Source organism: Catharus ustulatus, chromosome 7, assembly GCF_009819885.2.
Source record: "Catharus ustulatus isolate bCatUst1 chromosome 7, bCatUst1.pri.v2, whole genome shotgun sequence".
NCBI lineage: Eukaryota > Metazoa > Chordata > Aves > Passeriformes > Turdidae > Catharus > Catharus ustulatus.
The window spans coordinates 15,127,599-15,154,187 of NC_046227.1; the positions used below are offsets into that span (position 1 = coordinate 15,127,599).

At 37.9% G+C, this 26,589-nt stretch overlaps 1 protein-coding gene across 6 annotated transcripts in view; it reads left to right on the forward strand.

Moving 5' to 3' along the window:
* ZNF385B (zinc finger protein 385B) overlaps positions 1-26,589 on the forward strand; it is a 154,971-nt gene that overhangs the window by 53,432 nt on the left and 74,950 nt on the right. Inside the window, exon 1 of one of the 6 annotated variants that reach the window (XM_033065235.2) lies at positions 13,390-13,505. The exons of the other annotated variants lie outside the window; for them this stretch is intronic. Within the exon in view, the coding sequence (XP_032921126.1) occupies positions 13,496-13,505 (10 nt within the window). The 5' untranslated portion in view covers positions 13,390-13,495. Of the gene's footprint in view, positions 1-13,389; positions 13,506-26,589 lie in introns of those variants that run through there. 6 annotated transcript variants of the gene reach the window in all.

Here is a 26,589-nt window from a genome sequence, read left to right on the forward strand (position 1 = left end):
CATTATATAAAATAGATATAAAAAGTAAAATAAGGTTGGGGAATTCACTTTATTTGATAGGGATTTAAATTATGTAAATAAATCCACTCTTGATAACTTGCACATTAGTATTCTCTTCAGCAAGGTGGTTAAGCGTGCTTAAATATGACCTCTGCTTTGGCCAGGCAAGGAACAAAAATAAAAATAACACTACAAATTTAGAGAAGGTATAAAGGGGGAAATAGGGCTTGAATTTTTACAGGTTATTTTGTTTCAGGTTAAGTAAGATTTATGATAATATGTGGAGGCTTCTATATAAAGATTCCATCTATTGTGACTAGTATTAAAGCTCTGTTTTACAGTATTTACAAGTAAACCCTTGACCTCTTCTGAGATCTTTGAAATAGTCTTAGCAACATCCACTTGATTTATTATCTGGAGATGTCTGAGCAGGAAACTTTGTCAGTGTTTTAAGGTAGATTGTATTAATGAGCTGGTCTCTCATTTCCTGTGCCAGTAGCATTTAGTACAAATTTTTATAATGCCTTTTTCTTTCTCATTTAAGTGCCAGTGCTGCTAACTCTCTACTGTACAGAAAAGGCTTTAAAGCAAGTGTAGACCTCTTGGCTGAGAATTTATTATGGTCAATTTTTTTATCCTAAAATGTAAGAAAGAGGAAATGATGTGATGTTGTTTATGTTAACATGTAACAGAGAGGAGATGATTCAAGTAAAATAGTAAGCAATATTGTAATAATAAAGTTCACATGAAGTGGAGTAGGGAAGATGAAAGAACATGTCAGAGTAATGTAATATACTGAAAATTGACAATAACTTTATTTTGGTGAGCTAAATTTCTCCTGGATAGACACCACAAAAATGAGAACCACAAGATGAATAAAGGATTTGGATTTTGAACTTCTGTTTGTAAAACTAAGGAATATATGTCATAATAAGACATAAGTCCTATGCAAAATGGTAATAAGGCCATTCCCAGGTAGTATTACTATCCTGCTACAAAAAATGCTTTCTCTGAGGGAGAGGAGCACAGAACATCTGATGTTAAGTACTATCACAGTTATTTATAATACAAAAGCACTTTTTTGTCAATATTGTATGAGAGAACCTGAAAAATTGTAGGGGGGTCTTTTTTGTTTCTCCTTGTTTCATCTGAAGACGTGAAATTATTTCATATTCACCTTTCAAAACCCTGATATCATATAATAATTTTATTTGAATACAGAAGTGGATTTCCTATGTGACTTTAACGCTGCACCTTCAGAGAATACATAGAACAATGCAGAAATTTTAAAAGCCTCTTAACTGAATTGCTCTTTGAATGTTTATATCTTGAATATTTTAAGTCACATTATTTTGAGTTGTGATCATTAAGTAATAAGAGCAATGGCTTTTTCATCTCTCAAAATTCTCTACAAAGAATGAACTCATTCCACGTAGTCTACAGGGGGTTTGCCAAGTGGCTGTTAGGAGTACAGATGGCCAGTTTTCCTTGTAGATTCACTTCATAAATATAGATTTAATGAGTTTTCTTAATATTTTTATGCTCTAGAACTGTATATATAGATCTATCTATTACTAGATAAAACTTGATCTTTGTTGGACTGTGCTAAGTATAGTGTCTGTGATCTGGAACTTGCTTAAACAACAAACACTGTACAACCAGAGTTGTGGAAATCATAATTTCACATGTCTATTTTGAAAATAGGTAAACAAGAGCTAAATTTTCTGATTTAATTGTGTCATGTTAACATTCTTGTGATACATTTTTGTCACTACATTGATTTTTTTAAATGTTTTTTTGATATCATCAGCTTCTATGTGCATACTTATAACCTTTATTGAGAAATATTCTTGCAAAACTGGTTAATTCATAGTATCAGAGAACAGCCCAGGTTGGAAGGCATCTTGAAAGACCATCTGGTCCAAGATTTCCTAGGAAGGGGAATCATGATGAGATTATCCAGCAGCTTGTTCACATCTTAAAACCTCCAGTGATGAGGATTCCATCATATTCCTGGGCATGTTCATCTCACTGTAGTTTTCTCTTATGAAAAGATGAAGCATCTCCCAGTGCACTCCTCCCGCCTTGTCTTCTCCATGTGGATCCTCATGGAGAGAGAACCTCCATCCTCTGTGACTGTCCTTTAAGTACTGAAGTTCTGTTATGAGTTCTCACCCAAGCCTTCTCTTTTCCAGGGAGAAAATTTCAACTCCTTCGGTCTTTCCTCACAGGGCAGGTTCTCCAGAACTTTGATCACCATTAAGGGCCTTCTTTGGACCTCTCCACACTGTCCACACCTTTCTTGGTTTGTAGGAACTGGAACTGTACACAGTACTGTGGGTGCAGCCTGACAAGCACTGAGTAGATTGAGATGATCACATCTCTATCTCTGTTTATAAAGTCCCTGTGGACTGAGGATTGAAGATTAATCTTAATTAAGATTAAAAATATTGTTTTTTCATACTGAGATTTCAAAGTGATGGAAATGACCAGAGTTTGTTATGCTGTTTTGCAATCTCTGTGTTTGAGTTCACAGCCAGTAATGTCAGATGTGGTTTCTATTTCATGCTCTTCTTTATGTGAGTTGTTATGGATGGATGGTGTCCGCTGCTCTGTAAGGAAAAGCGAGGATATCTGTCTTCTTCAACAAGTGGATGTGAGGTTGCAAGATGTAGTTCTGTGCTGATCTTTGTCACTGTTTCATATATGAAAATAGAAGGTTATGTGAAAGGTTTTGACAAAGCTGCTCTGGCTCTTCATTGCATCTCAAGTTTCAGTCTTGATCCAAATCTGGCTCTGGTAAGGAACACTTGTCTCATTAGTCAGTTTTTCTCTTGTCAGGAGCCAGCAATGCTGACTGAAACAAATGAACTGTTTGGGAGGGGTGGACACAAGAGTGCTTGGGTGCCTGACGTCAGAGATGTCCAAAAACACAATACTCAGTTACCTTTTTTGCCAATTTCTTACTGTATTTCACAGTTCTGTTGCTGCCAATGTCATGTGTTTATTTGCAATTATGAGAGAGAATTGTTTGGCTGAGGGTTCAATTTATTTCCAATGGTAGCAGAAATTTTCTGTAACAGTCCTTTTCTAAGTTCAGGAGGTACTCACATCTTTCCTGTGATATATTTGAGAATGGCTGCCCTGTGCAGGTTAACCCACTAAAGACAGAATATTCTTTGGTGCTCTGTATTCTTCACAATGGTATTGAAGGATGTAGACTCTTGGCTTGTAGGATTTGACATTGAGTTAATTATGCAGGCTCTTCCTTTCTGTGAGTTATCTTTTATGTGAAACCTATGCTCTTTTCTAAAATAGTTATTTTCTCATGTGCAACATATGAGATTTGAGATTAAACACTCATTTATCTGCATGTGCAGTGTTTTTTGTAGAAGTCCAGTCAGTTTTATTCTTTCTCAACTTTCCATCTCAGGACCAATTTTTTTAAAGAAAATTCTTAATGATCTTATTTTATATCTTAAAAAATATGAAATTGAGAAGAGAAAATGTTATTCTAAGGTCAGTAATTTTTATGTTCATTTTTTACTACGTCTGCTTAACCACTAGGTACTCACTAAATTTTCCCCTGAAATCAATGCAATGAAAGGAGATACCTGACAAGCTCAGTAGACCAATGGGCATGAAAACCTAGAAATGTGTGCAAAATACAGAAATAGTAAGATAATATCCTGATTAAATAATTGCAGATACGTTGAAAGCAGGTGAAGTTGTTTCTCATACTGCCCCTTCACTAAGTGAAGGCATTTGTTAAAGCACTTGTTTTAACCAGAATATGGTAGAGCTGACAGAAAACCCAAGCTGTTAATCTGTCCAGACAATACTTTATCTATATAATAAACTTATAGATTTATTTATTTATATCAATTTATTATTTATAATTTGCTTCTAAAGGAGACATAGAAAATATCTTATTGAAATTTTAAATATTTTGGTAGTCATGATATCTTTCCCATGTGTTTAGTATGGTTCAAAATGAGCAGACTTCATAAACTGATTCATTTACAGGAAGTGGCCCTCTGCTCAATTCAATTAAAACTGCCTTTCTAAACTTTCAGTGTTGTATTTAAGAACACAACTATTATGATTTTTTTGAACTGGCAAATATTGAGTGACGTCCACCTTTTTTTTGGCTGAACCCAAAAGGCCAGACATACTTATGCAAAGTATGAGATTCATAGGAATAATTTTATACATTGGTAGAGACATGATGGGTTCATTTATCCAGAAAACTTTTTCAAGGAGAGAGTCCTTATGTGTTTAAAAGACAAAGTAAATTGTCTCAGCTTTCCATGAAATTTAAGTGCTGTTAGATGCCAAAATGTTCTGTGGCTAAGGGAGATACTGGCTGTGCTGCAGAGTCCATCTCATTCAGCTGGGTTCAGTTCATCTGGTCCTGGATGTTTGCTCTTGGTGTTTCATTGTGTGCCAGTGCACAAAGCTTCCCCAGTGAACTGGCTTGCTCAACAAAAGCTGTCTTGTAGGGTCACCTACAATTCGGGCACATGTAAGCCCCATTCACTTTGGTAGGTTTTTCCTATATTTTTGGAGGGAATCCAGCCTATCAGGGCAGCCTGAATTAGTGCTGTATAAGCAGGGGTGGTTGCAAGTGTGGTTCTGTACTATTCATTTAAAGAGAGTTTGGGTTGTGATTGCTTTTGAAGGTACCTCACACTTAAACTGAGGTGAAGCTGAAGAATTGCAGAAAGACAGCTGGCCTACTTTTCCAAGGACACAGTATCTGCAGTTTCTTTTGGCTTCTGTGCAGTTTCAGAGGATCAGTGCTTTGGGAAACTGGGTTGAATGGCAGATAATAGTGAAATAGCCCTCAGGAATATATTAGGGAAGGCTTAGTCAAATAGCTTTATACTTTGATATTTTTATTTAGTTAATAATCATGTTGAAATAACCTAATTTGAATAGTATTTTGAAATTTTAAAAATGCATATGTACGTTGTATTAAAAATAATGTGATTCTTATCTGTTTTCTGTATGACAATTAGAAGCTCAGTTATGTTTTTATGGGACTAAATCTGCATCCTGTCATGCATTGCAGTATGTTGGTACTTTGCCAAAAGGGTGGCAGACTGCAGTGCTATGAATCTATTGAAGTCCAAACAAACTTGTTTCAAGAAAATCAGAGAAAATACATGCCAGTCTGACTGGGCAAATCCAAATTACTTCAGTCTATGATTAATTGAATTAGGTTGCTTCAAAATTCATAACAGGTGCCTGGAATGACCTTGCTTACTGCTATCAGTGCTTTAAATGTCTCTGGAGAACTTGGATTAGCTGACTGAGTACTCCCTTACAGAAGGGATGTCCTATGTGAGCTTCTTGTCTCAAAGGGATAAAATGGGGACATCTCAAACGCCCTGAAGAAAATATATACCCAATTGCATGTGATGAAAGGTAGCTGAGGGATCAAGGAAGAACCTTTGAGGTTAAAATTTCAAGGTGAATATTTTATCCAGATTGAGAAAGGGAGGATTTAATGTATACAAAGAAAATATAACCTATACAAAATGCTTATTAAATATAACAAGATTCAGAGTTAACGTTTCAGAATTAAGTTGCTCTGAGATGTTGCTGTGATTTTTTGAACTGTAGTGACATAACCTACACAATTCCTGTGATGTTTTTAGAACTGAGCTTTGGAAGCTGCAGAGCAAACGGATGGAATTTTCCATCGAAATGGTATAGGTGGAGGTTTGACAGCACAGCCACTGCTGCAGTGCTGTTCCTGGAGCTGGGGTGCATTGTTTTTCTTCTGTACCATGCCTGGAAATTTTCAGCCAAGCTTCTGTCTCTTGCACTTGTTCATACACAGCTTTGGGAGCATATGCTTGTGTTTATAGTGTGTGTATATATATATATATATATACTTAGGGAGTCTCAGAAATATTTGAATGACTGTGTGCATCTGTGAACCTGCAGACCTTTGGGATGGATTTTAACAGGTGTAAATCTACTTCTAATTCTGATGAGTCTGAACACATGTCATCTCTGCATAGCCCATGCACACAATTTGATGACTTTGTGAAAAAAGAAGGCTGGCTGCCAAGAAAAATTAACCCTGTGTCTTGTGTCACTTAGGCAGTTTAAATGACTTTCACACCTAAGGCTGAAATAAAAATGAGCTACTACTTGTCACCATGCTCTGAGAGACTGGTCTCTGTTGAATAACAACATCCATCTGCTTCAGAAAAATTTTACTATAGTAGACTGTGTCCTACTACACAAATCCAGATGCCTGACCACAGAAAAAATCCTCCCAGTGCTGTGCAGAGCCCTTGGTCAGCATCTCACATGCATCTTCTGCATCCAAAATAGCCCTGGCATGGATTCTTTTGTGCTGGGTGGTTCCATTCCGTCAGCTTTCTCCCTTCCCGTGGTCTGAAATGTAGTTATGCTGATGCAAGAGTGTATTTTCTTTCCAGCTGGCTCTGCAGTGGGTGCCATTGATCTGATGTTTTGCAGATATACTGAAACCCAGACTCCAGGATGAGTTATTGTGCAATGCTGGGGGAAGGGGAAAAAAGCGTGGGGGGCAGGAGGGAACCAACGAGAAAACCCAGCTACTAACTCAAGCATCACCAGAAAGTAAAAAGATTTGGTATGCAAGAAGAGAAAACAAAGGAAGAGAGGCCAGTATGATCATAGTTATGTGCAATGGAGTGTGAATTTAAGTAGAGACATGAGAGATGGCAAGACCAAGAAGAGGAAAACTGAAAGGGACAAACAGAAAGGATTGAAGGGTAGGGAGTTTGTGAAATGTGCAATTCTTCCCCAGCTTGAAGAGGCTGTGTGGGAGAAGATTGGAGCCAATACACAGTCCAAAGAAGAACAGACATCTCGCTTCACATTTACAGAGTATGGGTAGGAATTAAGTTCCTTGGACTGTGCCAGTTAAGCAACTCAGCCCCTGAAGGCAGGAGACTTTCCTCAGCCCCTGTTTTATGACTGTGGTTGAGCACAAATGCTCAGGGGGTCATACTGTGTCATACCTGCACAAGTTGAAACACCTGGCTTAGAGCTAGGCTGTACAGGCTTCCAGCCCTGCATTGTCTCACAAGTGATTTCACTGTAGAAACTTCCGTCCATTAAACAAGAATGGCCATTCAGGAGGGAGGTGGTAAGTTAAAATCTGAACAGAAAGAGATATTGATATTTTGGATAACTCTTCCAATAAGATCCCTTAATTGGTGAGCCTATGAGTCATGAATGGTGTTTTTTATGTGGTTTAGTTTCTTTTTTCTGTTTCTTCTTGCATCTGGATGCTATGCTTTTCATAACAAAAAACTCAGATGGTAATTTGGAGTCAGTTTGAGCTGTCAGCTCATGTTATACCTGGATGCATTGCTTATTTCTTACACCTTCACTCTCTCAGTAAAACTGTCTTGTTGCTTTTTGCGTATGTTTAAATTTTTTGGATATTAGTCCTTGCAAAAAAAAAGTATTTGGTTTGCTGGGGGAGTGGAGATTTTGTTTGGTTTGTGTTTTTTTTAATAATTCTCAAGGCGCTTAGTCATTCATAGGATTTGAATATATTTTCAAACTAAATGACTCAGAAGGTTGTGTTGAATTTGCTTTTTTGTGTTGGTGTTAATGTTTTCATCATTTTTTTTCTCATTAATGTGGCATTTGTGTGACTGTGACCCACTCTGCTTTCATTTGATGACTTACTGATACCTGTTATTCCTTAAAAACAGAAGATGCCAACTTAAAAAAATTATCCACATGGAAATTTTTATAGCACCTCTCCCATGGCCTTTATTGGGTTTTCATATTTCCAAAGGAGTGGATTTCAAGATAGTTAAAGATGATCTTTCCAGGTATTCACAATAGTGAAGTCAAATAATTTCCATGGAAATCAGGCAGTCGTTCTTCCTGGTATAAACATGCTCCACAATATGCTCCTGTGCCCAAGCTGTAGAAAGTTCTTTCAGCAACCTGAATCTGTGTACCCTGCTCCCTTTTTCTCTTTCTCTGAAAGTGTTTATGCTTTTGCTTAAGGACAAAAGCTTCTTCAGCCTGACTGGGTGCAATTCTTTGCATTAGAATTTGGGAATTTCTGAAGTATGAGTGTTGCAGCTTCCTCAGTGACAAAGTGCTTTGCAAATGGCATTGGACAGGTGAGTCTTTAAGGGTTTTGTTTGTTTGGTGTGTCATCACTTTCTAAAAGAAAATATATATGTCAGGAGTAGTGTCACTGGGATCTATCTGTTGTGATGAAATAACTGCTTTTCAGCTCCAGTAAAGATGACTGAAATAAGTAAAATGATCAGAATAGAACATGCTTAGTAGAAGAGATTTGTCATTGTTAAGCAGTACATATCACACACTTTCTTTTTGACCTTGGGAAAGTTACAGATGCTTTAATTCACTTTGCATAAAAGTTGATGTACTTGTCATGTGTATCTCCTTTTGGTATTGTTTACTTGAATTATAATTTAGGTCAAGAATTCTTTCTTAACTTGTTTATGGAGAACTCTTGGTACTGTATAGCTTCATTTTGACACCTCTTGCCATTATTGTAATACACACATTAAAAATAATCAAGGATCTTTTATATTATTTAGAACAGCTTGAAGCTGCTTATCCTCTGTGATTCCCTACTATTCACATTATTTTGGAACTCTGTCATTATGACAAGTATATATACATATGAACTTGAGAAGCTGGAGAAGAGATATATGTATGACTGTTAAAATTTTACCACTTCCAAATATATAGTTTTTTCAATTCGAAATTTCTATTAAGGTTGTACAGAAATGCAATGTGGAGTTTGAGAACTGAAAGTTATGAGTCTTTCAGAGTCTGTGTGCCCATGATAAAGAGAAAGGGTTAAAGGTGTCTCAAACACTGCATGGGAAATATCCTCTTCTCCAGTGCTTTGGAGTACAAGATCCAAAGCAGAAAATAAGTTCATCATTCTCTCTTTTCCAACTGCAATGAAGTAACTACTTACTGGGTTGAATCCTAAAACATTTGCTGTCATGTATGTGCTGTAGGTCATTTTCTAAATGCCATAAACTGGATCAGGTAGAATGTTTTGTTATTTCATCTAGTATGCAATATAGTGCTAAGTTTAATGGGTTTATAGGCACTTGTGAAATATATGTGTGTAAGTTTGATCCATCTGTGTGAAGCAGATATTCAAACAGAATTTGCTTCATGTAAGTAAGAGTACAAGATACCAGCATGAGCCCATATGTTTTAATATTCCTTTCCATTGCATTTCAAGAGTATGTTTGTCATGAGAATCTGCCTAATGCATAATCTGGGCAGAGTTAAATACTCCTTTTCCGAATTATTCGGCTGGGTGACAGGAAAAGGAAAAGCTGTAATACACATATTACTGGATGTGCAGATGTCTTGGTGGAGGTTTAGATTTAAGAATTAAGGAGAACACAATTGCTTGCGCCTGCTTTGAATCTGTGTCTGTTTGTACCACAATTCACTGACATTAACTTGATGAGAAGAATTAGAGAAGAATAACTGAACTCCTTTGATTCAATACTGTTCTGTTCTGAGATGTTTCTGGAAAGCCTTGGTAGTTCATTGTGAAATTTATCTACTGCAAAAGGGATTTCACTGCTACTCACAGGACATGTGCTTGACCATGTCTTTTGCCTGTTCTGTGTGCCTATACAGTAGGATCAGGTTGTTCTACCTCACCTCCAGCTTCTGTTTTCCTCCTTTAAATTGGGATGATTCTTGGGGATTGCATTAAGTGCATGTGTGAAAATACGTGGTGAACAAAGTTGAGACTTGAGAATCATGATGGGTAGTACAGTAACAACAAGGTCAAACCTAAGTTTTGTCTTTTTCTTAGCTTTTATATTACTACCAAATATTGCCAATTTTTTTTTTTTTTCTAGACTGGCCTTTAGTTAAAATTTGCTGTAGCAATTCTGTGTGTGACTAGTATACAGTGCACTGAAGAGAAAATCTTGAGAACAGAAACAGCAAGCCTAAAGAGCTGCTTGTGCATGAAAAGCAGAGGACAAAAGCTAACAGATCCAAGCATGGCTATGCAGAGAAGCCTTTTATGAATTTGACAGTAGGGTGCTACTGCTGTTTGGCACTAAGCTTTACAAAAGTCCAAACTGCTAAATTTTGGACTTCTTGGAAAGATGATTTTTCTCAGCGCTCAATCTGAAAATACAGCAGATCTACACAGACTGTCCATTTCTGGAGTCACATCCTGACAGTACAATTCTCCAAGTTTCAATCAGCCAAAATCCAAACATGTTGTATTCCAGTCTGCTAGGGAGAGTTGCATGTATCAAAGCAACACGGAGGGAGAGCATGGACATACAATCTAAGTACAAACAATATGTTTTGTGTAGATTGGATTTTGAGTGACATTTGTTTGTTGTTAAAACTTGTTAGCTGAGATAATAAGTAACCTATTCAAAGTGCACGAAATGTCGCTTCTCCAGCCTCCACGTAAAAGAGAGAAAATACAGAGGGGAAGAATTTGAAGTATGAACTTTGGGTTTAAAAAAAAAAAAAGCTACCACCTGAGCATCTTGGCAGTTGAGCTATTCAGTGTCAGCTTTCCTTTCCTTGACTATAGGAGCTGCTTGTGACTGACACCTGAGTGCATTTGCCCTCAGATAACCTCTCCAGGAGTCCTTTCGTTTCTTGTAGCTCTGTGGTTCTAATGTGCAAACTTTCGTGCTTTCTCTCTCTCCCCTTTGCTTAGATGTGGAAGGGCATCACATCATAGCGTTTTGGAAACAAAAATGAATTAATTTTTTTGTTTAATTTACTATTGCTCTTTGTCTGTTTTGCTTTCATCTTAATGTTTTTGCTGACTTTTTCTCTCTCCTTCTGGTATAATAATATTTGCCCTTTCATTGTGTTCTCCTCACACGTCCTGTCTTTAAACCTTCCCCCCCACAACTGTATTCCACTTTTTCCTTTTTCTCTTCCAGCTTCCTATCCTCACCCTTGTGACTTCTGCATCTATAATGCAGTAGCTGCATGACTGCCTCAGACTGCTGCTCCAGAAGGAATTGCTATTGTCCTGCTTTCCTGCTCACCTGTGGCACCTCTGCTGTGCTTGCACAAGTGCATTTATGCCCTCAACACCCAGAGCCCACCATGCTCATAGTGTGGGGAGGCCTTCCATGCTGTTATGGATCTCTGAAGAGGCCTTCTCAGACATAAAAAAAAAGTCAGGACATCTCCAAAGCCTTGGGACAGATTGAGTAGGTGGGAGTTAGCATTGTTTAAGGGACAGGGAAGAAAAAACTGTAGTTAAAACTGTGATGCTTTGTGATTGGAGATCCCATTTTAGGTGTGAGCTAGGGGGCAGGCTGACACATTAAATCTGAGATTAGTGTGTCCTAAGACCTTCCTCTGAAACCAAGGTCTGGTCTTCTGTGAGACAGGGTGCTCTATGCTGGTAAGGGGGAAATGGAAAGGAGCTATGGCATGTTAAGCTAGATAAATCAAACTAGCACATTGTAATGGTTTTAGCAAGGAATTATCAAACACTGCCAAAAAAAAGAGACCCTGCAGTCTTTGAGCAAGTGGAGGGAGTGAGGGAGCTGTGCCTCCAGTCTGGGATAGTTACAGTCCCTGCTGTTTTGTCTTGCTATAATCCATAAACCTACCACGTGCTCATGGAATGTGTAAGGCTCTTCTACAGTAAAGAGTGAAATTGAAAAAAAAAAAAAGTCCTTCAGTCATCACAGAAAATACAATTATTATTATCAGCATGAGAGAACAGAGTATTTATTGAGAATACTGGTCATCTTATGAAGTCATCAGAGTATATAAAAAACCCATATAAAATTTCACAGAAGTTTGGTGTTGCCAATCTCAAGTATGCAATGAGAATGAGTCACATCTTCCCAGATTTGCTTGAAAATAAGAGAGGTTTATTTTTAAATTGGTTTGATTTTTATTTGCCTTTTTATGTAAAGCTGATTCATGTTTTCCACTGCTAGCAAAGCCCACAATATTTTTTTCTTTTTTCTTCTCTTTTTTTTGTAAGAAGGGCACTTTTTTAACAAGAGTGCCAAATATTTCGGGACATGTAACAAGATTATGTAATTGCTGCCAACTCATGTTAGCAGGTGATTATCTAAGTAATCCCCCTTTAGTGGAAGGGAGGAGTAGGAGGTTGTAGAATAAAATAAGATTAAGCTAAATTTTCATATGTGCTGTTTTGAGTAACCAACAGTCACATACTAGAGATGAGTGTAGTCACTGAAATAATATACTTCAGGACTGGGTACAAATTTAATTTTGTAACACAAATTCTGTTTAGTGTTTCTAGAGGCGTGGAAATTTCTTTCAAGAAGTTTACTTTTTAAATCCATCTTTTGCCTCTCTTCTCATTCCTTTGCTTTTGTGAAAAACAAATGAGAAGATTAAGTTAATCTTTATATATTTAACACAAAGCACTAAAGTGCAAGGATTATATACAGAATTTCTTACGTAGTCTTTATTTCTCTCTAAGGAGTTATCTGACGTAACTGCTAACTGCATCAGTTAAAAATCTATTCCTGATGATCTTGGATGTCTTCTCTCTCTATTTAATTTTTTTTTTTAGTGTTTTTTAAATAGAACTCTTTCTATCCAGTATCCTTACTAGACTGTGCTTGAAAAAATTCTTTTGAAGAGTCAAAAGTTCTGTGCAGACCCCAGCTGAGTTGTACTGACACAGCACATCCCAATGTTAGGGACTGCAGATCGGAGAAGTCTCAGCTTTGTGATTATGTGCCTTTTGCCTCTATAATATGAAGAGGGATATTTTTCTTCTTCATTGCTGAGTTTAATTGTGGGCAGATAGTCTGTGGTCAGTTTTATTGGACAGTAGGTAATTGCCATGGTAGCACCAGCATTCTGAATGTTTTTTTTTGCTTATCTAATTTGGTCTTGTAGGTGGCTTTTGAACTAAATAAAAAGTCCCATACCAACTCCCTGTCTGTATTACTTTAAAAGAGGTCTTTTTTATCGGAGCGGGCAAATTCAGCTGTAATGAAATTAAGCATAATGGAAAGATGGGACATTTACTTTTGCAAAACTTGCCTACCAGATAGTTTTTCCTTGACACACTGCATTTGTTCTGTAAGAAGTTTTTCTCTTGCTGAAAGATAGGAAACTGGTTTAAAACCAACTGAAGGACAGATATACTAAAGTATATTAACTTTAAAAATTTTACAGAAGTAACTGCTTTCTCTTTCTTTGTGGTTTTGTTACCTTGAATTGAGGTGGCACCAGCTGCTGCCTGTCTGCATCACTCCTGCATAGCCTGAAGAGGTATCATTCACCAATGGGAGTGAAGTAAAGTGTCCCAGCAGCTCTGTGGAGCAAGACATATTTCTCAGCAGCACAGGTTCAAACCCTACTCAAGGCTTGCACCAAGCCTAACAGGAGCTTGTGAGAGCGTTTCTTTTGCTAGATCTATTGTGCAGAATTTTCTGTTCTGCTGAACTAACTGTAGAGGAGAAACATGCTTCTGGGTAAGTAATTCCATGTGGAGGCTGAAATCTGTCTTTCAAGCAGCTGCATAATAGAACGCTGTATGCTTGCTCCAGCTGTATGGAAGGAGAAGTGTTTAGCTGATTTATTTTTAATAGCAATCCATTAGTGAAAGCTGTACTCATTTGCTGCAGTTTAGGAACAGAGTAGTCAAATTTGGAAATCTTAGCACTGTGAGTGACTATGATCTATTTTTTAGATACTTCTTATCTTTGGGTAAACTGCGCCAAAGAAATACAAATGCCAAAATCAGCATTTGAACTTTTTTTCCCATGTTTAGATGGTAATCCTGACATTTTCTGAAGGAAGGCTCTAAATGAAAACTTTTGTTAGTAAGTCCATTGGAAGAATGCATTTCTTAAATATGAAAATAAATGTTTCTTATTTGTGAGGCTACTGATGGTTCACTGTAAAAAATTAATGCTTAATTATTGCATGTCTCTAATTCTCTTATCATTATGCCTCTAAAATCTGTTGACTAATATTATTTATATAATACTTTCAATAAGCAAAAATAGTAGTAGCATTTGAAATAGGGAATGCCTTCATGTGTATTTTAAAGAACAACTTGAAATTATTAAGTTTCTGAATTGTTAATGTGTTACAGATTATGCAGCATTGCTTAACTGTGGTGTTAAAATGTGCATGATGCATTCAAAAAGTTCCTCTTAGAGTGCCCTTGTTAGGTCAAAAACATAAATATTCTCTTCTATCCTTCAAGTCCTGTTTATAGTTAGATGATTAGCTTGCAGAAAACACCTTTATTTTTTTTTTTCATACAAGGCAACCTTGACTGGAAGAATGTCATTGGTAGGTTTTTCAGCTATTGAAATGAATAGTAATAGAATGCTCATTTTCTGTGATTTGAATGTTTAAATTACTTTTTGTTCTAAGTATGATAATCTTTGGTATGTAGTAAATTGCAAAATCACGTCTTACAGGATTCCATTGCTTTTAAAACTGCTACATAATACTTCTTTTTTTTTAACCTAAACTAATGTGTGATTATTGATCATAATCTTTTGTTAGTCATGTTAGTTAACTTTCTAAAGACAAAAAAATGGCCTGAAGAGGTGCTTTTGGGAGGCAGAATTTAAGGTTAGTGCAGAATTTAGCTTAGTCTGGTTGAGTCAATGAGATTTCAGCAAAGTAGGTTGCATGTCTGTATATGCTTCAGGACTGTTAATACAGGTACTTTATAAACATATGTCCTTTTTCTCTCCAAAAATGTGGCTGTGACATTATTTCTATGTTCTCTTTGATGGTCATAGTTTTATGCCTTGGGTGCTGGATTCTTTGTTGTAAGGAGTTGCTCTCTGGTTTTTCTAGACCTTTGCTTGTCTGTCATTTTGTATGTTCAGATAAAGTCACAATAGTAACTTGCTGTGTTGCACAGAAGTACATGTTGCAGCAGATTTAACAGAGAAGCCTGAGAGAAATCTGGTGATTTGGTTGTTCCTGTTGTTCACTTATTGATTTCAGCAATCTCTATTTAGAAATGTGTTAATTCTGTCTGAAATTGGAGCCACACGCATCTTCTATTGAGCCTCAAGATGCTTTGTCACCAGTTTCCCTGTGCTACCATTATCATGGTAATGTCTAGATTCAAATTTATCTTTGGCTTCCCATCATGATTTATCTGAGAGCCCACTCTGCAGGGCAGTGCAGACAGCCCAGAAATCTTGGGCTGTTCCTGCCTCCTGGGAGACAAGGCACAGGCAGTGGACAATCTGTGCTGGCCAGGCATCGTCTGTCTGCAGCTTTGGCTAGCAGATAGCAAGCCCAAAGGTGGTTTGCCAGCTGAGAGAGAAAAGTGAGAGTCCAAAAAATTGTGTCAAGCCTTCAGGGACAGTTGGACTGGGATTAAAGCAAAAGAGAAAATTCTGTCTATTCAGAATGTGAACAAAAAAAACCTAAAAAAACAACAAAACCAAACAAATCAAAAAAGAAAAACCCCAATGAACAACAAACCCCCAAACAAGGCAAACTCAACTAACCAAAAATGTTTCAGTTTTAACCCATCAAAACTGCTTTATACAGAGCATGCAGCTCTGTTAGACTGAGAGGCAGAATCTGTTGAGAAGGGAAACCTAATAGAAGTTGGAAACTTGTGCACCACAAGGAATTTTGGCAAGAGCTGAGCAATACAAATGCTGCGGATGGGGGAAAACGCCTGACCTGTGCTGGTACCAGTGAGGATCTTGACCCTGCTTTTGAGTAAGCAGGGACCAGAACTGAGTCACAGAGACAGGAGACAGCAGTGAGGGTCTGGAGGGGCCCTGGAAAAGGAGGGGCTTGATCCGGACTCTGAACTTGTGGGAGGAGCAAAGAAGCATAATCCATATGTAGAGAAGTAGTCTGCTGTGACTTTCCCAATGATACCTTATAAAGACAGTAATTTAAAAAGGAAAGATGAAACCAGCCCTATAGGTAAGCAAGAATGTCACTAGGGCAGCACTGGTAGTGAACAGTGTGCAAATAAAATTTGTGACAAGGGTTTGTGTTTAGATAGATGAATATCTCAGATTTGTGTATAGGTTCTTGATGTGCAGAGGAATATCTGGGTTTGTTCAGTACTTGAAAATCTGGCCTTTGGGGAGAAGATGCTTTTATGTGCTGTAATACTGAAATGCTTTGAGCAAATTTTAAAGTTATGTTCTGCACATTGACATCTTTTGGATGACTTATTCAAATATTCTTCTGGTTGATGGTGTATTTGTATAAATTTGGGAAAGATTCATCCAAAGCTGTTTCAATCCAGTACTGCTTTAAAGAAACAGGAAAATCTAATCATTTCATCACTTAAAGCTGCTTAAACCTTCAGGGGAAAAAGGGTTACTACTTAAATTTCAGTTGAAAGGAGCGTTTTGTGAATTCATCTGTGTCATGTATTCATACCTGAATTAAAATGAGCCATGATGTGCTGCACTTTCTCAGGAGCATTACATAAACTTCCTTGTTCTAAAACATGCACAAGTATGAAATGTGCAAACAGAACTGAAAGAAACTTTGCAGTAGTTTCTCCACAAGCAGGAAGCCTAATATTTACACAACAATCAATAGAGTAAAGAACACAGAGACAGGCAGCACTCTCTCCTACAAACGTTGGTTTAGCTGGTAAAAAAAGGTAGGATCTATCTGAACAACAACTTGCTTTTAGCTAGACCTGTTGGGTTGGGGATGGGTTTGGCTTGAATTCTGCAGAACCTTGTTGGCCATGGTTTGGAGTTGTGCAATTAAAACAAGGGATTGTTTTTTAGTATGCTATATTTGGAGCAGTTTTCTCCTGCTTTAATTCTGGGATTTTGATCAAGCCTTTTGGTGAGACTAATGAAGATTAATTTAAGAAAAATCTGATACTGATACAGCTTGCTTTGCAGAAAAAGAGGAGTTTCTTTCTGTATGATTAACTTACATATTTCTCTAATTCTTTGCCATTATGTTTATTTATTTGTCCTGTGTGCCTTTATGGAAACTTTTGTCCTCACTGTGGGCAGGAAGGTAGAAGTACAAGAACGCACTGACCTCAGTGCAAACCAGAAAGGGACAAGAAAGGACAGGGCACAGCATACTCTTATTTCTAATTATTCTCTGATCTACAAGCCTAATACTATTATCTTACAATAAAAGTTGGCAGTTTTCAATTCAAGCAAAATGTTGCTGAATCCAGGAACCTGTAAGAGGAAGCTGAACATGTCTTTGTACCTCTTGTTTTCATTATCCTTCCTGCAAAATCTCTGAAAAATATTGTTTTTCTCTCAGTTCAGTGGGTAGGAACAGTTGCTAGTCCCATGTGCAACCTATAGAGAATGTTTTACAGAAAAACCTGCCTATCCTCAAACCCCTTGAAAAAATCTGTCCATTGGAATGAGAGGAGGCAACTGGGATATTGGGGCTGAGCTAGCTGGGTTTGAGAGTGGACATTTTGCTCTCTTAGCCTGGTGGTGTTTTTCACTGCTGCAGTGGTTATGGGGACCAGGTGTGTGAAAGTGCTGACTATGGCATCAGCTATAGAAGTCATATGCTCCTTTCAGAAACTGGTCAGAGTTTCTGGGAGGTTGCTGAAATCTGAGGCAAAGGTGAGGATAGGGAAAGATGATTTTTGACACTTCAGGAGGTACATCAATAAACTAATGATTAGCTGGACAGGCTTAGCAAATTCCTTCATGTACCAACAGTCAGTGAAAATATAAGAAATTCCCTCAAAATTTTAATAATCCATTGCAGTAGACAGCATCAGACAACCTTAATTGGGTAATATCTATCAGTTTTTAGTTTGTTGTTTTAAGCTTGTATGCACTCAAGTTACTTATAATAACTGCTCTCAGAAGTGACTTGAAGTTTAAAGCAATAATAGAAATTTAAACTAGGCAAGGAAAACTTCAGCTAATAGGTAACATAAGTTACCCAAGAAATGTGGTCTTGCAATAAAAAGAAATGTGCAAACATCCTAGTTAAATGTGTTGCCTGCTGTAGTAATATAAACCAGATAGCGAAGTTCAGCTTATACCGTGAAACCAGATTTGGTTTTGTAGTCTTTGTGGTTGAAATCTGTTTTAGTAGGTAATTTCATTAACAATTATTACCAAAGAGAAATGTACCTCAGTCTTCCATGTTTCAAAGCATAGTATAACCCAAAGAACTTTATATATACCCTTCAGGTATAAATCCAAACCAATGTCCAGTTCCCTGTTAAAGCAGATTGCTTCACTTCAAGAGTTAGAGACTGGTGTGACAGTGATAAGTGCAGTTATCCACTGCAAGAGATGAAGCATCTCACCAGATCTCACCATGATTAACAGAGTACTACCTGTTTGTTATTTTCAAAACCCACCTGATGGCCATTCTGAATCTCCATGTCCATGCAGAACTTCATCTGCTTTGCTTTCTTTTTTAGCACCTTCCTTCTGTGGCTGTGCTTGTGTGGTAATCATAAAAAAGAGAGAGTTTCATGTGTAGCTGAGCTACTACTTCTGAAGTGATGTTTGATTTTTTTTTTTTTTTCCCCTCTGCTTTTAGCAGGTATTTGCACAGTAACTAAAATGTATGCCCTTGGTGATGCTGTGATTTGTGCTAAAAGGAAGTGGATAACTACGAAATCAGATTGTTCTTTCTAGATTCTTTTGGGGAACCTGAGGAAAGACAAAGCTTTCAGAATGGAGGAAAGAAAATTGCTTTTTGAACTCCTCCCCTTTGTCACTGTACAACAAAACATGCACTATTAAATGTCAGGGCATTTGTCCAATGCTAAAGAATGCCCAAGTTCTCCCTGTACCTTGCTCCTGGTTACCTGTATTTCTTGTTCTTGTTCAATGAAGCATTTCTTCATACTTTTCACCACATTACACAAACCCACCACATTGCTTAACAGTTTGGAATGGTGTTCTAAGCCTGTAGAATGGCCTATTTTGATTGATTGAGAGAAGGCTGGTATTAGTAAAGCCCCAAAACAAAACACTGTCCCCCAAAAATGCTGAACTTGTCATATTGTTCTGTAGTTGTGTTCGATTTAAAGTACTCTTTGTTCATTGTTGTAAATAAACTGAATTATAAAATATATCCTTGTATGTAATGTATATATAATATATATATGTAATATATATTTAAAATAAGATTATAGGAATTGCAGACTCTAGAGACATAAATTACTTAACATTACTTAGGAATACATCTCTACAGGCTTATTGGGAAAGTAGTTCTTGCTGCTGTGTATTAGGAGGCCTTCATGAAACTGAAGGGCAGAATGCAGTAGTCATAGCAAGTGGCTGTCACATAAGTCAACCATAGACCAGCTTCTCCTTTAAAAAGTGCTATATGTTTATAAAGCAACCTCTAGTGATTACTTTTAATGGGGGATGTGGAAATATACACTTTTGTCTTCATTCCTTGGCTTTTTTAGGTGGGTTTTGTTGGGTTGGTTTGTTTGTTTTGGTTTTTTAATTCAGGAGGTTTTAGGTTTACTTCAGGGTACATACCAAATTAGAAGAATTCTGAAAAGGTGGCTAATTTTTAATAGAGTGGCATTACTTCCAGGCCTACTAGTAATTTGATTAATGGGTTTTATTTCCAGTTCAAAAATGAACCAGTGTTTTCATTTTATCAACTACTTTTTAGTGACTTGAGATACCATATATTAAAGTCTGTCACCATTTGCGGTGGCACAGCTGAAAGAGGTAAAAATGCCAACAACAGCTCTGAAAAGTAGTTTTGAAATGGTCTTTGAAAACTTAGCACCAACTTCCTGAAATGACAGTAGTAGCACAGCAGAATGAGAAAGCCTGTGAAAAGAGAGTGATTCAAAGTGTTTAAAGCTTTTGAAAAACCTGAGGAATAAGGACAGACTCAGTCCTATGGTTTAACTGAAAAAATAATTCTATGCTTGTGTGATTTTGATGGCAGTGAAAGAGTAGCTGTTCAGCCAGTAAAGATGTAGGGATACTGGGAGGTGAAGGAGTGGGATGGCTATCTCTCTTTCCCATTCTTTTTACAGCTTATGGTATCTGCTGAGGTCTAAAGCTGATTGATCAGCTTTTAGAAGGTTCCCTTTGACTGTTGTCCTTTACCTTTAAATTTTTATCTTGTTTTGTTGGAAGCTTTGCTGCAATGGAAGGAGGAGCTGGCCTCTGAGGCAGTGTGTTGTATTTCTGTCACACTTTAAAACAAAAGGCTGATCCCCATCTCCACTGCCCATCAGTTGCTTAATGTGCTGCAGGTCACACTCCCACAGGGCTCCTGCTTCAGCTCCAAGTGTCATGGCTGGCTTGCTCAATGTTTATTCTTTACCCATGGGATTCCTCTGAGGCTCGTGGAATTAATCTAATGGACAAGAGCATGTGTGAGAATAAAAGTAGGATCAGCAATCCACAAAATCTGGTCTTTGTCCAGTTTAAATGGAAGATAAGTAAACTCTTAAAGGGGGGTATTTTCATTTTAGTTTTGCAAAGGAGTCCATGGGGAGAGATGTACATTTCTGATTAAGTAGAACTCTGGCTGTAGAACAAAATTAATCAGTTTTTCACTAAGCATACTCAATAGTAAGGGATACACTTCAAGATGAGCAGTGTTAGAGACTACATAATTACTCTGTGGCTCTGTGCTCTTTAAATTTTAAAATTATGGTAATTATCACATTTAAAATACATTTTATAAGTTTTAATATTAAAAATACAATTGAAATACAAGTGAAACTGATACTGAAACACATGAAAATAGGCTGCACTCACTAATTTCATTAGTTTCTGATCTTCCTTTAAAAGTCCTAAGCTGTTTGGTTTTCCTGCCTTTCCCATGGGTCGCTTTCCTTTAGCCTTACTGAATAGATTGCTTTGGATATTGGTTTTCCCAATATTAGGCTTTTGAAATACAATTCATTTCTTCCATTTCATCATTCCTAATTATAACCATGGTGTATCAAACTAAGGGACACTCTTTACTTACAGTATTTATGCCTCAAACGTTTGGTGGTGCAGCAAGGGTTCAGATAGTAAATTACTTTTAAATTAATCCTGGTATTAGAGGTAGGAATAGTGCTCTCTGGGTGAACTGAACAGTCTTAATGACCTCATTAAAATATTTATTTAAAAATTGTCGATTTCAAGTCAACTCAGAGACACCTTTTGAACACTGCTTTCCCTGCAGTGCAGCTAGTGACTGGTTCTGTCCTGGTCACCAGGATCATAAAGGTGACACTGGGTGTTCTGGCATCTGGGTGTTGCTGTTCCTTTGCATGCAGCAGCCTTGGAGCTACTTTTAGTGGCATTCTTTGTGCATATGTGGTGCTTTGAAACACATTTCATTACATGAGAGGTCTTTAAGCCAAATGTTTTGTTCCAGCAGCTGTAAATGGTATCACTTTACTGTTTTAGCAGCCTGCTCATGGGACATTAAGAGCACTATCATTTTACTTTCTGAGTCCTTGTTCAAGTTTGGCCATTAGGAAATAGTATCAAATAATGAAAGGGATGGGATCCTATTACAGCTTAATAATGGTGGAACAAACAAGCAAATGAAAACAAGTAAATAACTTTCTTTCTACAGGATTCCAGTTAAATTAAATGTAAAGACTTACTATCCTGTGATGTGATACTTAGGAGCTAGTGATAGTCTTAATGTTCCAAAGATACATTGCCAGGACCTGGGTGGCATTTTGAGTTAAGAGGAATTAACAGCTTTTGTAAACTGGGAGGGTAAGCTGATTATAGAAAATCTAACCACAGAACACATTTAAAACTTTCTAATATTTGGTCTAAACAGGAAAGATTCATCCAGATACATTTAACATTCTTAGCCTGCAAACCTATGGATTTCATTTGCTCCTAGTTGGAGTTGTAAGATTTGGGAAATCCATCTGCTACAGCTGTCTGAGAAGTACTTTGATATGTAGTTATGCAAGTCTAACAAAAATGAGGATCTCTGCACTGTCTTTGCTTTTTAAAATTAAACAAAGGAAATGCTCCTACTTGAAATAGAGGAATTCCTTTGTGTAAATCCAAGCATCAGGGATTGAAATCCTTTTTCTTAGAGCAAAAGGGAGTGTAAGAAATATTAAGAAGCATAACAAAGTTTTTACAAAGTCAGTATTTTGTATCCAATTGTGAGTCATTCAGTACTTAAAAGTTATGTAATACTGTCAATTATGAATACAAATCCAGGGGGAATTTTAAGGCCTTTCATCAGAATTTTAAAACCATGATACCCTAAGGATTAATTCCCTAAAGAAATATGAACATAAATAATGATGTATCTGATACTGACCTCTGAGAAAGTACACAAACTCCAGCTAAATCGCATCTGGAATAATTTTTCACACCAAAAGGATCAAAAAGATGAAAGATGCACTTTGTAGAAGGGCAGCAAGGTTTCTTAATTTGAGTTATTGCAAGGCCATTGCATGGAGGCTGTGACAACTCTTCTGTGCTCTGCCCAGGGCCCCTTGCTCCAGGCCAGCACTGCAGCTTCTCTCTGCCAGGCTTCTGGAGGGAAAGGCTTCCCACACCTGAACCTTCACACCAGGGAGGTCACTTTTTCACAGACTAGTGCAGCAAGGAACTTCTGGGCTAATAGAGCAAGACAGCAGTTAAATCTCTGCTTTTAGTGGTTATTGCTAGAAGTTGCTGGATGATCTGTCAGTGTATTTGCCAGCTTCTGCACTGTTCTTTGTTTTTGTGATTTGATTAGATACCTTTTAAAACTTTTTTTATTTGACCTCTGTTTACTGTTTGTCTTAAATGCAGCTCTCCCTCTGCACTTATGTATATTGAGACCCCTACTCCTTCACCCCTGGTTTGTCCAGATACTTTTTTTTATTTAAGGTATTTAAAAATAGAATCTGAAATACAAGGCAAACTGCTAGCACTGGGAGTCAAGAGTTTATAATCATTTCAGTCATGTGAAGGAAAGATTCATACTTTGTCTGAAGAAGTTATGTCTGTTTTTTTCTCAGCTTTCCTTAAGCAAATTAAGCTATGCTTCACATAGATGCTAGTGCAGTGTACCTCACAACAGTTTTGTGTGAATAGCTACTAGGTTTTAAATACACACCCTTCCATTATGCCACATATGTTATGAATGTATGTTAATTTTCAAATACAACTTGTCCTTGATGTTATCAATGTCTTACTTTGTTTTTTTTTTTTTTTGAGTTCTATCTGGAATTTTTTTCATTGAAAATTCTTTTCTAAAACTCTTTCTCCTATAAAATAGTCTTTCCATATAATGCTTTAAACTGAAACCTTTTATTTCTTGTCCCATCACACATTACTTTGAAATATGTTTCTGGGAAGGTTTTTTTGTTCCCAAGGTGAGAGCAATTCCAAACATGTTAGATAAAAATACCATTGGGATTGAGTCTGAGGCTGCTGCTCAACTAATTTCCTTTTCCCTCTGAGTTTTACCTCATTTCATGGTGTGTGGACGTTTTCCCCTTCCATTCAGTCTTGACTGTGGCGGCGCCAGGATCAGAAACGTCATTGTGGTTTATTATTATTATTTTCATCACCATGGGAGGTGGTGGACTCACCTTCCCTGGAGATGTTTATGAAAAGACAGCATGTGACAGTGCCATGGTTTAGTTGACAAGGTGGTGTTTCATCATAGATTGGACTTAGTCTTTTCCAACCTACTTAATTCTGTGAGTATTATTAGTATTAAAATTTGTCTTTTCCCTTCAGCTCTCCCTTTCAGAGAGGTGTAGAACTGGACTTGTCAATCTGTCAACAGTGATGTGCCAAACTGCATTTTCCTGTCTGTAACTGGGGCTCTGAGTTGGCTCAGGCTCAGAATCCAGCAGTGAGCGGGTGGTGGCCAGGTCTCAGGCTCCTGCTGCCCCAATGGATGCTCTTCCATTGTGTGCTGTTGTTGGGCATCCCTGGCACAGGGGCTGCTGCCTCTCTGCTCCATCAGAGGAGAGCACTTTCTCTTGTCTTGCTGGGTGATTTTCCTAAAGTGTACAATCTGGGTGATTGAGCAAGCCTAGAGCAGGACCTGCTGAGGCAATGCTGAGGTTGGATTAACAAAACTCCTCAGAGTGGGCAAGGAGCTTATTTAAAATATGGTCTTGCCTTCTTTCTGATTAAGTTGCTTTTATAGTCCCACTCCTTCTGTTTGTTGTTGTGGTTGTTTACATCATGTCCCTTAGCCCCTAGATGAGTGATGTCTGAGATGCTGAATTTATCTTCTCCCTCAACTGATAGAAAATTACTTGCTCAAAAGAACGACGAGTAGTGATTTTTAAGGATTTTATTTCCACATTAAACACCTTTGCTGTAGGTCAGAGAATTTGTAAAACTAGAATCAATCTGTGTGTTTAATTTCATTTTATCATTAGAATGTTCTCACTCAGCTGGAAACTCCCAAGCTGGAGGAACAGACCTCCACTGTTAAAGCCTGCTTGCCCTTTCATATATTAACATTTAATATTTTTGCTCCTGTGTGAGCTCCAAAGTCAATTCAAGGCTTCTTAGTAAAAGCAGATTTTGTCCAATGATTGTCAGTGTGAAGTGTTCTTTCTGAAGTGTCAACAGAATGTATTTTGGCACAGAGGCCAGGTTGTTGAAAGCTGAGGGTTCACAAGAGGTCAGGGTAGAGGTGAAAGGAGCCTCCAGTGGGATGTCAGGGCTGTGGGGAACAGAGGCAGGGGGGCAGGAAAATGCAGTGACAGGGAAAGGATGTGTAGGAATCTTTCAGCAGGGTGGCCTGGTGAGGAGGAGGAAGAATTACTTGTATCTCAGTTTTCCTCCTTCTCTTCTGCACTATCCCCCACTACTTGTCTTGCTAGTACATTGCTTCTATCCTGCAACCTTGCAGGAGCAGCAAGTCAGGGTCTGCTCATAGGAAATTGAGGGGCTCAAGCTGCTCCTGCTGCTGGGGGAGGGTCAGGCAGCAGACCCTGGGAATAGGTTTTGTGTTCATGATGCCACTGAAGTGTTGGGAGCAGGGCAGTGGTGTCAAGTTGAGGGTGAGACAAAGACTCTCGGACAGGAAAATATTCTTTCAGCTGTTCCTGACAGCTGCTTGCTCTGTCTGTGGGATGGCTTTGCAGGACAGAGTTCTGATTTATTGCATTTTGTTTGTACCAAACCAGGGATAATATACTATTTCTAATTATCTTTGGGAATTCTCTGACTTCTCTTCAATGGGATTTAAGATAGAAAAGGTAATGCTTACTCTGATCCTATGCATTCTCTCCATTCAGGGGCAGGAGCTTTGGGGAGATGGAGGGATTTCAAAGCCGAGGACTGGAATCTGAAAGGTTCCAAGTATCCCAGGGCTGAGTGCCCTCAATTCCCATCAGTTGCAAGTTATGCTGTAATATGAGTTAATGGATTATGAGCAGAGAGCAGTGGGGTTCAGCTGTTAGTCTGAGCTTCCGCACATACCCTGTGCAGGAAGAGTTGCACTAGAGAGAAAGCAGATCTGTACAGCTAGAGGGAAGAAATTGAGGAGGGAATCCTTGATTTTTTTTCCCTACATTGTGTTGTGTTTCTATGGATGAAGCACTTTGCATGAGGTGGTGAAGCACTTTACTTGGTGAGGAAGATGAAGCATGAATTTTCTTTATTGCCTCCCATTTTGAGACATAAGAAGAGGAACATATATGTGTAAGAAGAGAGATAAGGTAAGGGTCTTTGTGCAGTGACCGTTTTATCCTTCAGGGTATGGGGCTGGAGTCAACTTCTGCTGTGTTTGTCTCATGCCACAGCATGGAGACAGTCTCCTTTGCCTCTTCATTAGCAGCAGAACTACAGTGGGCAGGAGGAAACACAAAGGCTCTTTTGTCTTTGACTTTTTTTTTTAATTTTTTTTGAGCAAGGCTCTGACTCAAAACTTAATATTGAAAATAAATTCCATTAGAACCTGAGACTCCGTACAGGCAAGTAGCATCCTGTTACTAAAAAATAGCCACTTCTTGAGTATTAAGATTGCTATTCAGCTGTTCTTTTGTCTCTATGGCAACTTTAAGCAGTAACAACAAAGCAGTAGGTGATGTTGTCAGCCAAAAATCTGTAACGTTCCAGGGAGTGTTGATAGCAACAAAACGGATGCCAGTGCATGGTCACTTATAGGCAGTAATTGATACTGCAACTATGGCTGAATTAGAACAGCATGGGACACTTTGAAGCAGAAAATACACCAAAGTAAGGCTGATGCAATTGGCAGTTTTTATAAATTATACATGAGGTCCTGCTTTAAAATTCAAAACTGTGGTTTACCATCTCTAATGGAATGAATTGCATGAAAAGTGAAGAGCTCCTTGTATGTACAGTATATGCCACCTGGAGAGCAGCTCAGGCTTTCTTTGCAGTTTCTTCATGGAACAGAGAACAAGAGCCACTTCAGAAAAGTGGAGTCAGTTCCTAAAGGCAATAACAGTTGAAGTTCTCATCTAACTTCAGCATTGATCTGAAAAAGGACGTATGTCAAAAAAGAAAAGGCAGTGCTTTTCTTAAAAATAATAAAATAAAAAGGGGTTGAGGTGGGATTATCAGCAGTTTTGATCTTAATCTCATGGTATCAGGGATTTGGAAGTTTTACTGGATGTAAAATTGAAAAAAATTCAGGGGGAAA